Source organism: Plecotus auritus (genome assembly GCF_963455305.1).
Source record: "Plecotus auritus genome assembly, chromosome: 3".
Taxonomy (NCBI): domain Eukaryota; kingdom Metazoa; phylum Chordata; class Mammalia; order Chiroptera; family Vespertilionidae; genus Plecotus; species Plecotus auritus.
In genome coordinates, this window is record NC_137772.1 from 190,772,830 (window position 1) to 190,786,719 (window position 13,890).

The 13,890-nt window shown below is 36.6% G+C and overlaps 1 protein-coding gene across 1 annotated transcript in view; it reads right to left on the reverse strand.

Annotated features, from left to right (window-relative positions):
* Nucleotides 1–2,458: 2,458 nt before the first annotated feature.
* MRPS35 (mitochondrial ribosomal protein S35) overlaps nucleotides 2,459–13,890 on the reverse strand; it is a 32,042-nt gene continuing 20,610 nt past the window's right edge. The window contains exons 6-8 of the mRNA XM_080658975.1: nucleotides 11,138–11,247; nucleotides 10,116–10,185; nucleotides 2,459–2,845 (exon numbers count right to left, since the gene is read on the reverse strand). Coding sequence (XP_080515101.1) covers nucleotides 2,576–2,845; nucleotides 10,116–10,185; nucleotides 11,138–11,247 — 450 coding nt within the window. The 3' untranslated portion in view covers nucleotides 2,459–2,575. The remainder of the gene's footprint in view (nucleotides 2,846–10,115; nucleotides 10,186–11,137; nucleotides 11,248–13,890) is intronic.

Sequence of the window (13,890 nt, forward strand, 5' to 3'; positions counted from 1 at the left end):
CCAAAGGACTTGTATGCATGCATATGAGCAAAACCAATGGACACAGACAGTAGCGGGGGAGGGCTTGTGCTTGGGGGAGGTGGCAGGGGAGAGGTCAGTGGGGGGAAAAAGGAGACTCATGTAATACTTTATACAATAAAGAATTTAAAAACAAAAACAAACCAAAAAAAACTCACAGCTTCTGGTGTCCTCTACCCCTGGAGGCAGGAAGGATCCCTCTCCCGTTCCAGTGTCTGACATGCCCAGAGTATTGCCAACCAGGAAAGCTTGCCCGAGCCTCCTGTTTAAAGTTTTTATTGAGACTCCATTACATAGGTATGATTGGCTGATTACCTGTGGTTGATCTCAGTTGCCAGGTGCACTGATTTACCAGATGACTCAAAGCCCCCACCCAAAATAACATGGTTGGTTTTTCTGACATGCCTAAGACTATCAGGTGTGGCCAGCCCCACCCTAAAATTCATTGTGAGCAGCTCGGTGTTAAACAAAGACGCTTCTATGAGGTATGGCATAGATTACCTCCCAGAAGCTACAGGGAGAGGCCAGATCTTCGGGAAAGGTCAAACTCTTTATTACACACTAGAAGCCCAATGCACGAAATTTCGTGCAAGAGTAGGCCTTCCTTCCCCCGGCTGCCGGCACCGGCTTCCCTCTGGCACCCGGGACCCGGGCTTCCCTCGCAGCGGCTTGAAGGATGTCCGATCTAATTAGCATATTACGCTTTTTATTATTATAGATCACTAGGGACCCGGTACATGAAATTTGTGCACTGTGGAGAGGTCCCTCAGCCCAGCCTGCCCCTTCTCACATACTGGGAGCCCTCAGGAGATGTCCTACTGATGGCTTAAGCCTGCTCCGAATGGGGGGCGACCAGGCTGATCAGGGGAAGGCGCCAGCCCCATTACCTCGCTGCTGCAGCCACTGCCAGTCACCAAGGTATTTTTATCAACATGGACTCCAGTCACTTCACCATGAAAAAATGACAACTTTTTTTAGGCATTTTCAAGATGTGTCTTTCATAGGATATGACATTTCTTCCTTTTTTTTTTTTAATCTTCACCTGAGGATATGTTTCCATTGATTTTTTCCCCTTCCCTCCCATCACAGGCACGGCCCGCCCCTCCCCCCCAACCCGTCCCTCCAATGGCTGGCTCGGAGTGACCTGAGTGCTGAGGATGTTCCCTGGTCCCAGGTATGTATGCAAATTAACCTCCATCTTTGTTGGGTTAATTTGCATACTCACTCTGATTGGCTATGGGCGTAGCAGAGGTACAGTCAATTTACATGTTTGTCTATTATTAGGTAAGATTACTGCCCCTGCTGACATCTGCACTTTACTATTACTACAGGACTGATGATCCTAATCCACCACCTCTTCACATGTTCCTTCCAAATGTTCCTTCTTCAATCCTGTTTCTGAAGCTGAGTTTTCCTAACTCTGAGTCTCTAAAAATATAACATTTCAATACACTCATGTATGCTTCAAACCTGATCTAAAAATTCAGTTTTATCTACTTTGCTTTTCATTCAGTATTTTCATCCAATGAAATACAACATACCTCTCTCCTTTTCGTACTCAAAGCCATATTGTTGTCCTTTCTAACCTACCAACTCTTGGGCTTACTAATACCAAATCATACCTTCATTTTATACACATCTTTTGGGCAACTGTTTTAAAATTCCTTTTGGCTTTCATTTATGTCCTCTAAAACAAGTCTTAGGTAAAGAAACTCAATAATGCCTTTATTTTGATTTTAAATTAATCACTTGTGGACAACTTTGGAAGTGCTAAGAAATGACCTCCAGATATACTTAAAAATCCTGAGTTGACAGGAATGGAATAGAATGCTTCTTAGGGCAGTGCTTGCTCTGTCATTTACTCCATTTACACTCCTTATGCCTCATCTCTTTCCTGAGCTGTGGAAGCTCTCACTGGGCAATCAAGCAATGAATACCAGTTAATCTCCATTTTCAGGTTGGGTTTGGAGAAATGAGGCCCAGGAAATAGAAAGTAAGATGCTAAACAGAAATTAATCAATATAAAGTGACCCCAAAATAGAGGGATGGAACCAACTTTTTAGGTTAGAAAATACTCCCAAGGACCTGCTTCTAATCAGAACTGACATCTGCAAAAATGCATTGGGTGGACAGCAGTTATGTAAACAAAACACTGAGCTGCAGTGGGGCCCGGTTCTGGACCTTACTTCTGAAATAAACACAATTACAATTCAGAAGCATCCAATAAGTGCTACTGTGTAGGGAAACAATGTAGCAGGTGACAAAATAAATCTATTATATGTATTTAAATTCTAAAGTTGTTATGATAGAAGTAAAATCAAAACACGTTAGAACCAGAAGAAATCAGAGATCTAATGAGTCTAATTGCCCCAGAGTATAATAAGGAAATTTGTGAATATTCATTGCCTTTGTGCATTAGTATGAAAGAAATAATTTTAACTCAGAAGTAAAACAATATATTTTTTAAAACAATATTTTTTAACATTTTCAACTTTATATCAAATTAGATAATTACATATAGATCATAAAATAAACCAAGCATATTTTTCTACATAATTCATGTCAAATTTAATAGTCTCTTCACTGAATCTTTGTACTGAGAAAGAGTATTTTCACTGTCCCCTTCGTTCTTAAGACTAACAACGCACTTTTTGTAATCTTCAATCTCTTTAGTGCCAAGGAGCTCTTCTTTAGTTACTTCCAGGTTTTTCTCTGCGGCTTTAATTTGGAGAAGTGTTTCCAGGATATTTTTTTCTGAGGAGCTATTTGTCCATATATACTCTTCCATGTCTGCTTCGGTCTTATTTTTCTCCCAGTCCTCAGTTTTCTGAAAGGAAAGAATGAGTTCTGAATTCTGAGAAATATTATCCAAAGAAAAGATTGGGGTTTTTAGGGGAATAGAAGTTGGCAGAATGTGAATACTCTGCATGTACACTTTGATTTCCCCCTTTATCCAGCATCTCTCTCCACCTGCACCAACAGCTTCAGGACTGCACACTGCTATGTGGACTCTCCGTTTCCACTCACTAGTTCTAATTCCACTTATAACACAATACTGTTTTCCAAAAGATACAGTAAACTCCCCCCCACCTTTTTTTTTGCAGCTTTCTAGTCCCTAAACACTAACACATCAACAGTTTACATTTCTGTGGTTAAAAATAATGAGTGGAGACTGTATTTATCTTTGTAACATGCCTGTGGGGATGACAGGAAAGACCAATTATTATAATAAAATTAAAAATATGAAGTACGTGTGTAATACACGATTTTCAGTCATAATGACTTCATATATTCTGGAATTTTGTTTTAGTGTTATCTTTCTTTTCTGTTCCTACAATGGAAATAATTTTTGTTACCACTTGTTTTTCTTTCCTTACAAAAATTACTACCATGCTATTGAGGGAACACTGGTAGGTTTCATGGTAATACAATTCAGCCTTATGATTTAAATGAAGATGTAACATTCTGTGAAAAAGCAAGCAATGCAGCTAATAAGTAATATGCTCTGCTTCAAAGAAGTGCTGAATACCAACCTCATTCTTTCCAAATTAACAGGTAAGATTCTGTGTTATAGGCTCTTATAAAATCATCTACTATTCTTACAACTTTAAGGTGTTAACCCCCAAAGTTATAACATTTTAAAGTATTACAAGAGAAGTAGGTTTATTTCTGAAAACGCCTCTTAAAAGAGACCCCCACCTGAGCAGACAGTTCTCCAAGGCTCCTCAGAGCTACATGAGCAGCAAGAATGAGGTAAACAGTTTCACCATGCCTTCTGCCCATCCCACCCCCATAGAAAGAGAGAAATGCACTGGAGGTCTGTCCCTCAGAGAGTAAAAGAGGAGCCCTACCAAGTGCAAACAGGCCACTGGGGAGGCCAATGACCCAGCAAACCACACTGAACCCCAGGAGAGAGGCTCCCGACCACAGAAACCCCCAAGAAGAAATCCTCCATTCATACTTCAAACTGAGTACCCTCTTTCCTCTAAGAGAAACCAATAGGATGGAGAATGTCTCCTCTGATCACCAAATTCCTTAGCCAATATAGGGTATCTGTACTCATAGCTCCCTATACTGTCTGCCCACCTCTCTGCACTGAATCTATGGCTGAGGATGATGTCTCAACTTATGTTACACAAATATCTGGTTGAGAACCAACTCTTATCTGGTAATGAGGCTTTAGGCTTGCCTGAGGGGAATGGAAATAATGTAAAATTGTTCTTGGTGTGCCCTGCCCACACAAAACTGTGGCAAATAATTTCTAACAGCAAATTTTGATTTTGTGCATAAAAAACAAACAAACAAAAAACCCTGAAAAAATTATCCTACCCCGCCTAAATTTAACTTTAGTATTTGAGGAAGAAGTAAATGTCAACCACTTTTAAAAATGCTCTAAATGGTCTTATTTACCCTTAGAAATGCTTTAAACATTTCAAGACAATGTCATGGTTTCTTCATAATTGTAATTTACAAGTGACGCGTATTTAATTTAAGAAGTCAACAGATACACTTTACAAAGCATTAAGTAAAATAGTTACTCTATCTCATTCTTGACTGCTAGAAGACAAGTCGTTCAGAGATTTTTATTTTTAATCAAGTAATTAATAAGTTGGCAATAGGAGATTAATAGATTAAATAAGTTAAAAAAGACTACTTAATGGTTTAAAAAATGTTTCACTTAGATTTATCAAGACTCTCTTAACTGCTTTGAAACAGATGCTTAAACAGGGGGTAACCAAAGTAATAATAATTTCCAACATTTTATTTATCTTCTCCTGACATGTGGTATATATGATTCTACATTGGTTTGCCAAGGTGTGTTAGAGATGTGATGTGCCATAATATTGATTTCCTTAGACCTCAGGTGGCTAGGTGAGCCTGGAGCAATCACAAGTACCCTCCTCCTTCATTTATCTCAAAAATTATACTACGGCGATAGAATCAGCAAAATTCAAATGATGGAAAAGTGTATAGCAAAAAACAAACAAACAAGATTTCTTAAATAAATTTTAAGAAAACAGCTCAATAGACAAAGCTCCCTTTTGGTTTGTGACTGCTAAGGGACACTCTTTCAAAAAAACATTTACTAAGAACCTACTATATAATCGGCAGTACTAGGAGAAGCTCAATGTCTCTAGGCACCCTAGCTAAAAACTAATTCATACCCAAACATTTTAGGTAAAAGGTACATTTTTTGGCTTGTTCATATTGGGCATCTGCTGAAATTACCCTTCAGATAAAATAAAGAACAGAGCTGGCTAAAACAAAAACCTCATTATTCAAATGTGATAATGCTGACACTGGAACAAAATTAATTTAATTTATAAGCTAATAATTTATGAGGCTCTTTAACTCTACTGAATACAATTCTGTTTTTGTGATTAAAAACTCTATTATAGGAAATTTCAAACAAATACAAAAGTAAAGACAACAGCACTGTGAACCTCATGCACCTATCATCCAGTTTCAACAATCAACTCATAGCCAGTCTTGTTTTAGATGCTTCTCTCTATAAAAGCATAAAAAGCACTGTTTCCTTATCATGCTTTCACTGAATTATTTTGAAGGAAGTTTCAGACTTTGTCATTTTATCCATAATATAGTAGTACTTTTCTTTTTAAAAAAGGGACTATTTAAAAAATCATAACCACAAAAACATTATTGTGGTATTTTGACTCACAAGAACCTAACCTAGGTCAGTACATTCATTCAATTCATTCACTCTATCAATTAGCACTTCCTACATGCAGATTATTTGCCCAACAGCTGTTGCCCTGGTATCATCTTGCCCACGTGGCCACAGTTACTGGACAATGACTGACTGAAGCAGAGCCCCTCCCTTGGAGTTTGAATCCAAAGAGAGAATTAAATTTAGCTTAGTTTTGTTTTTAGTTTTATTCCTTTGCTCCCCTTTTCCTCACCTCGACCTTCCCCCTCCCCGGGATGACTAGTCCTATAAGATTCTGAAATAGTGAAGGTCACTCTTTCTGACATATAGACTGGAGGAGGAGAGGAAATCAGTCTTCAGACAAAAAAAATAAAAATAAAAATAAAATGAGGCAGCTGCCTGTAGAGCAATAGAGCCCACAGAATAAAAACAGCCCTCGCATAGTCTTCTTTCTGTTCAGGCCCATTCCTGAGATTTTGTGGGATCCTTGCAATTGTATCTTTTCTGCTTAAGCCAGCTTGAGTGAGTTTCCATGGCTCGCAACAGGGGTTCTCAACTAACACGGTGCTCAGGAGAGAGGCCTGATGATAAGAGTTTGGACTTGGCAGCATATACAAGATAGAGTGCATCACCTGGCAGAAGGTACAGACTGGGAAAAAGAGGAAAAGGACAAAACGTGGGAAACAATGAGATGTAACTGATTTAGACTAAAACATAGCAGACAGCCCTGACCAACATGGCACAATGGTTAGAGCACCAGCTTCTACATGGAAAGGTCTCAGATTTGATTCCTGGATAAGCGCACTTACCTTCATTGTAGGTTTGATTCCCGATCCTGGTCAGGGTGAGTGTGGGAGGCAACTAATCGATGTGTCTCCCTCACATTGATGTTTCTTTCTCTCTACCCTCTCCCCACCTTCCTTTCCGTCCACTCAATGGAAAAACCGAGAGAGAAACAGAGATGTGAGAGAGACACATCGCACAGGGCTTGGGCCTGCAACTGAAGTATATACCCTTGACCAGAATCCAACCTGGGACCCTTCAGTTAGAGGGCCGACGCTCTATCCACTGAGACAAACTGGCTAGGGCTCTCCTTTTACTTTTAAAGGATAATTTCACTGGATACTGTTAAAATACAAAATTCAACCAAGTGAAAAAAATAAAATAAAATCAATGGGAAAAAAATATCCTTGGGTGAGGATTAACAAAAAAAAGAGAGAGAGATATCGCAGACATTTCTAGAAACATGACACATTCAGTTAAAAATATTAAAGTTAAAATGGCTCAGTTTTAGTTCTAAATAAGTGGTATCTCCAAAATGTCACACTTAATAATAATTTTGAAATAAGATTTTTACGTTTATGTGACTTTAAATGGCCCTTCTGGAAGTTTCCTTTAAAAAAAAACACACACATATTTTTCTTTAACGTCAATGTCTTTAAGCAAAAATTCATTGTTACAGTAAGGGCCTCTAAAAACAAGGGTTAATGCTAAAGGGATAATTATCCAGAACTGATTTCAGATATAGTATCAGCAGACTGCAGTTCCATATACAGCTTCCACAGAAAAGATGGAAATTACTGAAAAGTAACAGAAAGAAATAACTAATTCTACCATCTCAAGATAACCAATCAGTACTGGTGACACATCGTGCATGTCCTTCTAAATCCATTGTAAAAATACTGCTATGATTAAATTTTATTTATGATGTATAACTTATAATTCAGTCAAAATTTTAGCTTCTAAAATAACGCTCAGGATTCAAAGGGGGCAGTTGTTTAAGAGTTTCTTTTTTTTAAGTGTATTAATTTTAAAGCATAAACAATAGCATAGTCAAATACTGGGAGACAATAAAAATACCACTGTAAGCTCCAGCTGATCATTCAGGCAAAGAATTTGATACCTATTTTAATACTCAACCACTGAATATTTATAACTTCGCCATTTAATTTGTAAGGGTGGATACACATACATACATACACATATAGTGTATAGTCTCTCTTTTCTTCCCTCCTACGGTGAGAGAACCTGCTCTGACTACAGTCACCCTAGAGGAGCACCTTGCATTCCACAGATCCTGTTCTCTTTTCCACAGCCGGCTCGATTCTTTCACTTTAATTCACTCAGTAAATATTGATTGTACAACTACTGCGCCAGGCACTGCGCTGGCCTGGAACTGCCAGTCTAGGAGGAGACTTGGAGTTGAGTAGAGGCCAGTTAGATGAAGATTGTGATCCCAGTGGAGGAAAAAGCCGATAAAGGCCTAGAGGACGGAAGAGCTCAGTACATTCAGGGAACTGAATTCAGGCCCGAGAAGGAAAGTGGCATGGGATGAATCTGAAGAACTATTAGAGTACTTGCTATTCTAAGCACCTTTCATATATTAACTCCTTGAACTTTCCCAGCAATCCTATGAGGTAATACTGTTATCCCATCTGTTTTACAGAGCAGGAAACTGAAGCCCAGGGCAACTAAACAATGTGCCCCAAATCACACTGCTTGTTAGTGGAAGAACAACATGTTCCAGGGAACACAGAGACATGGTAAAAGAATATAAAAAGAACAAAAGAATAATTTAATTTGAACCTATTTCTTTCTTTCCCTTGCAAGCATAAATTCAATACAAAGAACAACATATAATAATAGCTAATTCATGCCCTGGTCAGTGTATTCTAACAGAAAGCAAAGAAATATCTGTTCCACTAAAAACACACATTTGTCACCTTCTAACATCGTATTTACAATTCCCTTTGCCTAGGACATGAATCACAGTAATATTCCACTTCTCATGATTACAAGAAAGACATTGTGCTATATGAGGAAAAACAGTTTGACCATTAAAAATTCCCTAAATTATTTGGAAATAATAAAAAATAGATAAATATGCATAATGAATAAAAAGTTATTGCCAATTCTTTCAGTTACCACAGCTAAATTTTTATTTAATATGTCAAGAAGTTCAATTCAATCCAAATCAGTTTTTTAAAATTTTACTGATTGTTGATATGCCGGATAGTACTAGATGCTAGAAATAGAAAGATGAATAAAATGTACAGTCCTTGTCCTCAGTGATGTCAGAGTCTGATGGAGTTAGGCAGACATCCACACAGACAATTACCATAAAAGTAACTGAAGGAGGGAGGAGTGGAAAAGGATGGACAGGAAACATATGAGAGGTAACATCTGAGATGTATTAAAGAATTCATATGAATTTGTAAGGCTGATATTTTGAAAAAAATAAAAGATTATAAGCAAAGAGAACAGCATATGCAAAGTTATGAAAGAACACATTATGCTCATTATGGCTGAGGTATAAGATATATAACCCACATTTCCTGAGTAGCTGATAATGAGGTAGCAATGACTGTGAACATTTAATCCTAGGTAAAGGGGAATCGCTGAAGGACGTTATAAAGAAATATGACACAACAGACTTGTTTTTTAGAACAATTACTTTAACAGCAACATGGAAGATGGATGAGACAGGAAAATCAATAAGGCTATTGCAGTTTTTTGGGTAAAAGATGAAGATCCATACCTGGGTAGTAGCAGTAGGGATGAAGAGGAGAAAATAGTTTAACAGATATTTAAAAGCTAACACTGAGAAGACCTAGTGACCACACATCAGGGGAGAAGATAAGGGAAGAAAAGAGTATAATAATGCTCAAGTTCATGACTTCAGCCCCGGGGTGAGAAAGAACATAAACTTTCCTAAAAGTCTTCGAGTACGTGGTAGGCTCTTGAACATGAGAAGTAAAAGGAAATCTTGCCTGAAGGCAAAGAGACATGGGCAGCATCGCCCTCACTGCATCATTTTCCCATTCAGGAATCTAGAACAGTTGCCATAGCCTACCACATCAAGTCAAAAATATATTTTCTGTCATATGTCTGTCTCCATTTTCTAGACCTCTCATTCGTATTTCCATCCGCACCCTCAGCTCTAATACTAGATACATGTTTAAAAAAATCATCTTAAAAGAGATATACCAACCTTCTAATCAGTTTCTTTATCAGCAACACTCAAAAACTAAGGAACTTATTCACAATCAGAGCTCAGCATCAGAATCACCTGTGGAGTCTAAAATGAAACGAGGCCGAGCCTCACTGCTAGAGATTTTGATTTTATAGGGGCCAAACATCTGTAGTTTTAAAAAGCTTCCTTCATGCCTGCGGAAGGGTCCCGGGTACATGCCCGGATTGCAGGCTCAATCTCCAGTAGGAGGCATGCAGGAGGCAGCCAATCAATGATTTTCTCTTATCAATGATGTTTCTATCTTCTCCCTCTTCCTTTCTCTCTGAACTCAATAAAAATATATATTAAAAAAAAAAACCCCACACAACTGAGTACTTGCCACACAGACTGTTTTGAAAGGTCAAAACATCACCTAATTTACAGACAAAATGATTAAACATTCACACAATCACTTACCCAAGACTCATGGTATAAAACTGTTAGCAGATACATTGCATAATCATAATTCTGCCTCTTTAAAGGGCACCTTCAAAAGAGAGAGAGGGAGGAAGTGAAAATTCTTAAAATTCAGTACACAGAATTATTTGCAAAATATATAAATACTAAATATAAAAGAATAACTTACATTCAGATATTCCTTACCTGCTTTATAAAAATTGTTCTTAGAATAAGAATAATCTATGTAATTCACTACTTCCACCTCCACACTGCTGCCCTCTCATATGTGTGTCAGGCTACTTCCCACCCCCAAGCAGGATATAAGACCTAAGCGATAATGACACTTCCAAATGCTCTGAAACTGACAGGAAGGGGGAGAAGATAGCTGCCCAATTGCTTTCTCTAAAAGCAGGTCTTTTATATTTTGACATAATTTATAAACAACCAAAGCATAATTCTAGAATTAAAGTAACCATTTAGTAAAATTGTAACAATAATCTTTCTTTACCTCAAGTGACTTAATTTATACATTTATATAAGATAAATTTAATGCTACTTGTTATGAATTCTATGCTAGCACTAAAATTCTGCTTATTTACACAAGTACCTTGATAAATTAAATTTCCAGTTAATTTAATAATTTTAATTGTGAACTATGAGATTTTTATATACTTTGACTTTGTAAAAACCTGTTTAAGCATTAACTGCTAGCAAATTATACTTTTGTTTTCTTCTAACCTCTTCTCTGAGTTTTATATACATGGATGTATTAAAATCAAGGTTAAAAATCACAACAACAAATAATTTAACTCATCAGGCAAGTCTCTCCATGTATATAAAGATACCACAGTAATAGTAGGCTAGTGTGAGGACATTAAAAATATAGACTAGACAACTTCTCTTGACCTAACAAAGCTAATATAAATTGATATAAAAGACTATCCTTATTTTCAATGTAATTTCTTTAAAAAGGACTGCTAGAGTATGGGAGAACAATAAAGCAACACATGGCCGATGGGCTGAACTTTTCTTTCTTTTACCTATCTGTTTTGATGGTAAGCACATCTGTGGTCTTGCAGTATCGCTCTTCTACAAGTTTGATAAGTTTCTTCTTTGCATGATCATCTAAATTCAAACTGGAAAGTTTAACCTTAAAAATACAAGAAGAAATTTATTTGAAAAAGGTTATTTCATATACTTAGTTTAATGAAAAAGCAGTATTAACATTATTTAAATTAACATTAAAATGAGCAAAAGGAATCCTTTTCAAACTCCTTTCTATACAGAGTTAGCAACAGCATGCATTATGAAGCCTGATCTTACTCATGGAAGAAAAGGGGGGAGCAAACTGTCTGGTGATCTTTGAAAGTTCTGGGCATTAGTACCTTTCCTGAAAGAATCAATGGCATGTCTCTTAAATAAATAAAATTAGGCTGCTTATGAGTAGCATTAACTAATAGAATTAAACTGAATTAGTATTAGTAAAGTTGGAATATAAGGAATAAATTGATAAAACATAAGGAATTTCTATCATACAATTATGAGACCCCCTATCATTCCAACTAGTTTAGGGGCATTTATTTTAAAAGCTACAGATCTCTCATGAAGGGAGCAAAGGATCAAAGCATTTGAAATGAAATAGCTCATTATTTCTCAAAATAACAATACTAGCCCCACAGGCATCTAAGAATTATTTCTTTAAAAAGACTGTCTATTGAATACATTCAGGAAATTTTGAGTTAGATTGGATTCCCTAGAGCAGGATTTCTTAGAGGAGGTAATATGCTAATAAACATTCTGAAATTTCAAGATTACGTAATGACTAGAGGCCCGATGCATGAAGATTCGTGCAAGAATGGGCCTTCTTTCCCCTGGCTGCCGGCACCGCCTTCCTGCTCTGGCCTGGAGCCGCCTTTCCACCTTCCCACGCTGCCCAGAGGCCTGGAGTGGCTGGGGTGGTGCGGAAGGCCTGTGTCGTCGTCGCCATGGCGTCCTGCCCCTCAGTGCCTGTGTATGCAAATTAACCCACCATCTTTGTTGGGTTAATTTGCATACTCACTCCTGATTGGCTGGTGGGCGTCATGAGGTACAGTCAATTAGCATGTTACTCTTTTATTAGGTAGATTCCCACATTTATTTGACCTCAGATTCTACTTTTTAAGGGACAGTTCATGGAATTAGTCTTCCTTAAAACATATTTTGGGAAATGATAAATTAAATGAATACACTTGTTAATTTGCAGAAAATTATGGCATGGCTGAAGGTATTAACTAGAGATGAACAGGCTTGACATAGGAGAATAAGTTAGACACTAGAATATAGTTAAATAGGGTAAACTACAGATTATTTTTCCATGGAGAACACTAAGAATAAGAAAGAGTCATAACTGTATGAAGAAGAAAAAAGGCTAAATAATAAATAAGATTTTGAAATCCCATCTATTTCTTTTTTCTAACTTCCATAACCCTACACTTCCCTCAGGACACCACAGCAGAAGAGCTTATTTATTTTTCCATTTTTCCCACTAGACTGCAAACTCTTGAGGGTAAGAATGATGTCTGTCTTGTTCTTGGCAACAGCCTACCACTTAAAAAGCATGCAACACATATTTGCTGAATGAATACATAAGTGAAAACAGGAGAGGGTATACTGTTTTTTTAAGCACTGTGAATTTTTATTTGAGCTAGAGAAAACAGAAAACAAATAAATGCAAATGCAGTCTTAAAAGAATACTGATTATTAAATATCAATACGATGGTTATATGTTGAAGACAATGTGAACTTCCATAGTCCCCTGGAAAGAATATGTATCAACAACCAGATTATCAGCTTGATTGGTAAAATAAGCAATTTTATGCTGATTATTAAAAATACGGAAAATTATTTATAAGAAAACCATAAAATGGATCTACATTATGATCATAATTATGAAAATATATGCACATATGTATAGATAGTAGAAAGAAATGAATTGTTTTTACATTAGGATAGTGAGAATGTAGAGATTTTTTCCCTTTTAAAACTCCCTTCAATGAAATCATGTTTAATAATAAATTTTAAAATGTAGCATTTACAAAATTTAAGTGTTATAGCTTTTCATATGAGTAGTCAAAAAATGGCAGCAATGTTGATCATTATTGTAACAACTGCTTTAAAACTTGTTTACATTAACCTTTTAATGTTCAAAAATATAGAGTTTATGCTAGAAACTCATGAACATTTCAGACACAGCTGTGTGGTGCACTCACGCCACCTGCTAGCACTCAAAGGCACTGCAAAACTGGAGTCTAACCTGGATACTGATCTGATTTTGAAGTTGAGTGGCATCTGTCATTATTCTTTTGTCCAAAATTCAAAAGAATCTTTAGGCCTTTCTTTTTTCAAGTTGCTATACTTTAAAGAATCAATATTGTACTATTAACATTATAACCAAAATAATGTTGACATTTAATATAGGAGGCTGTGGTTATTACATATGTATGTTTCTTCAAATGCTCATATTTAAAAGAGCTATATTAATTGAGCAATGCCTAAGTATGCAAAACAGTTTTTCTATTTATAAGAATAGTGCAGCTAGTTAAAGAACTCTGGTATTACACAAAAGACAAGAATTGTGTTTGATTTTTAGATTTGCTACTTATTGGCTAACTGACATTAAACAATTCATTTGATTTTCCTGTTTCCTCATTTATAAAACAGAAAGGATCCAGAATTTTTGTTAGGAATAAGTCAGATTAAATAAAAGAAAGCACTTTTGTAAAGAATATATTTTTATTGATTTCAGAGAGGAAGG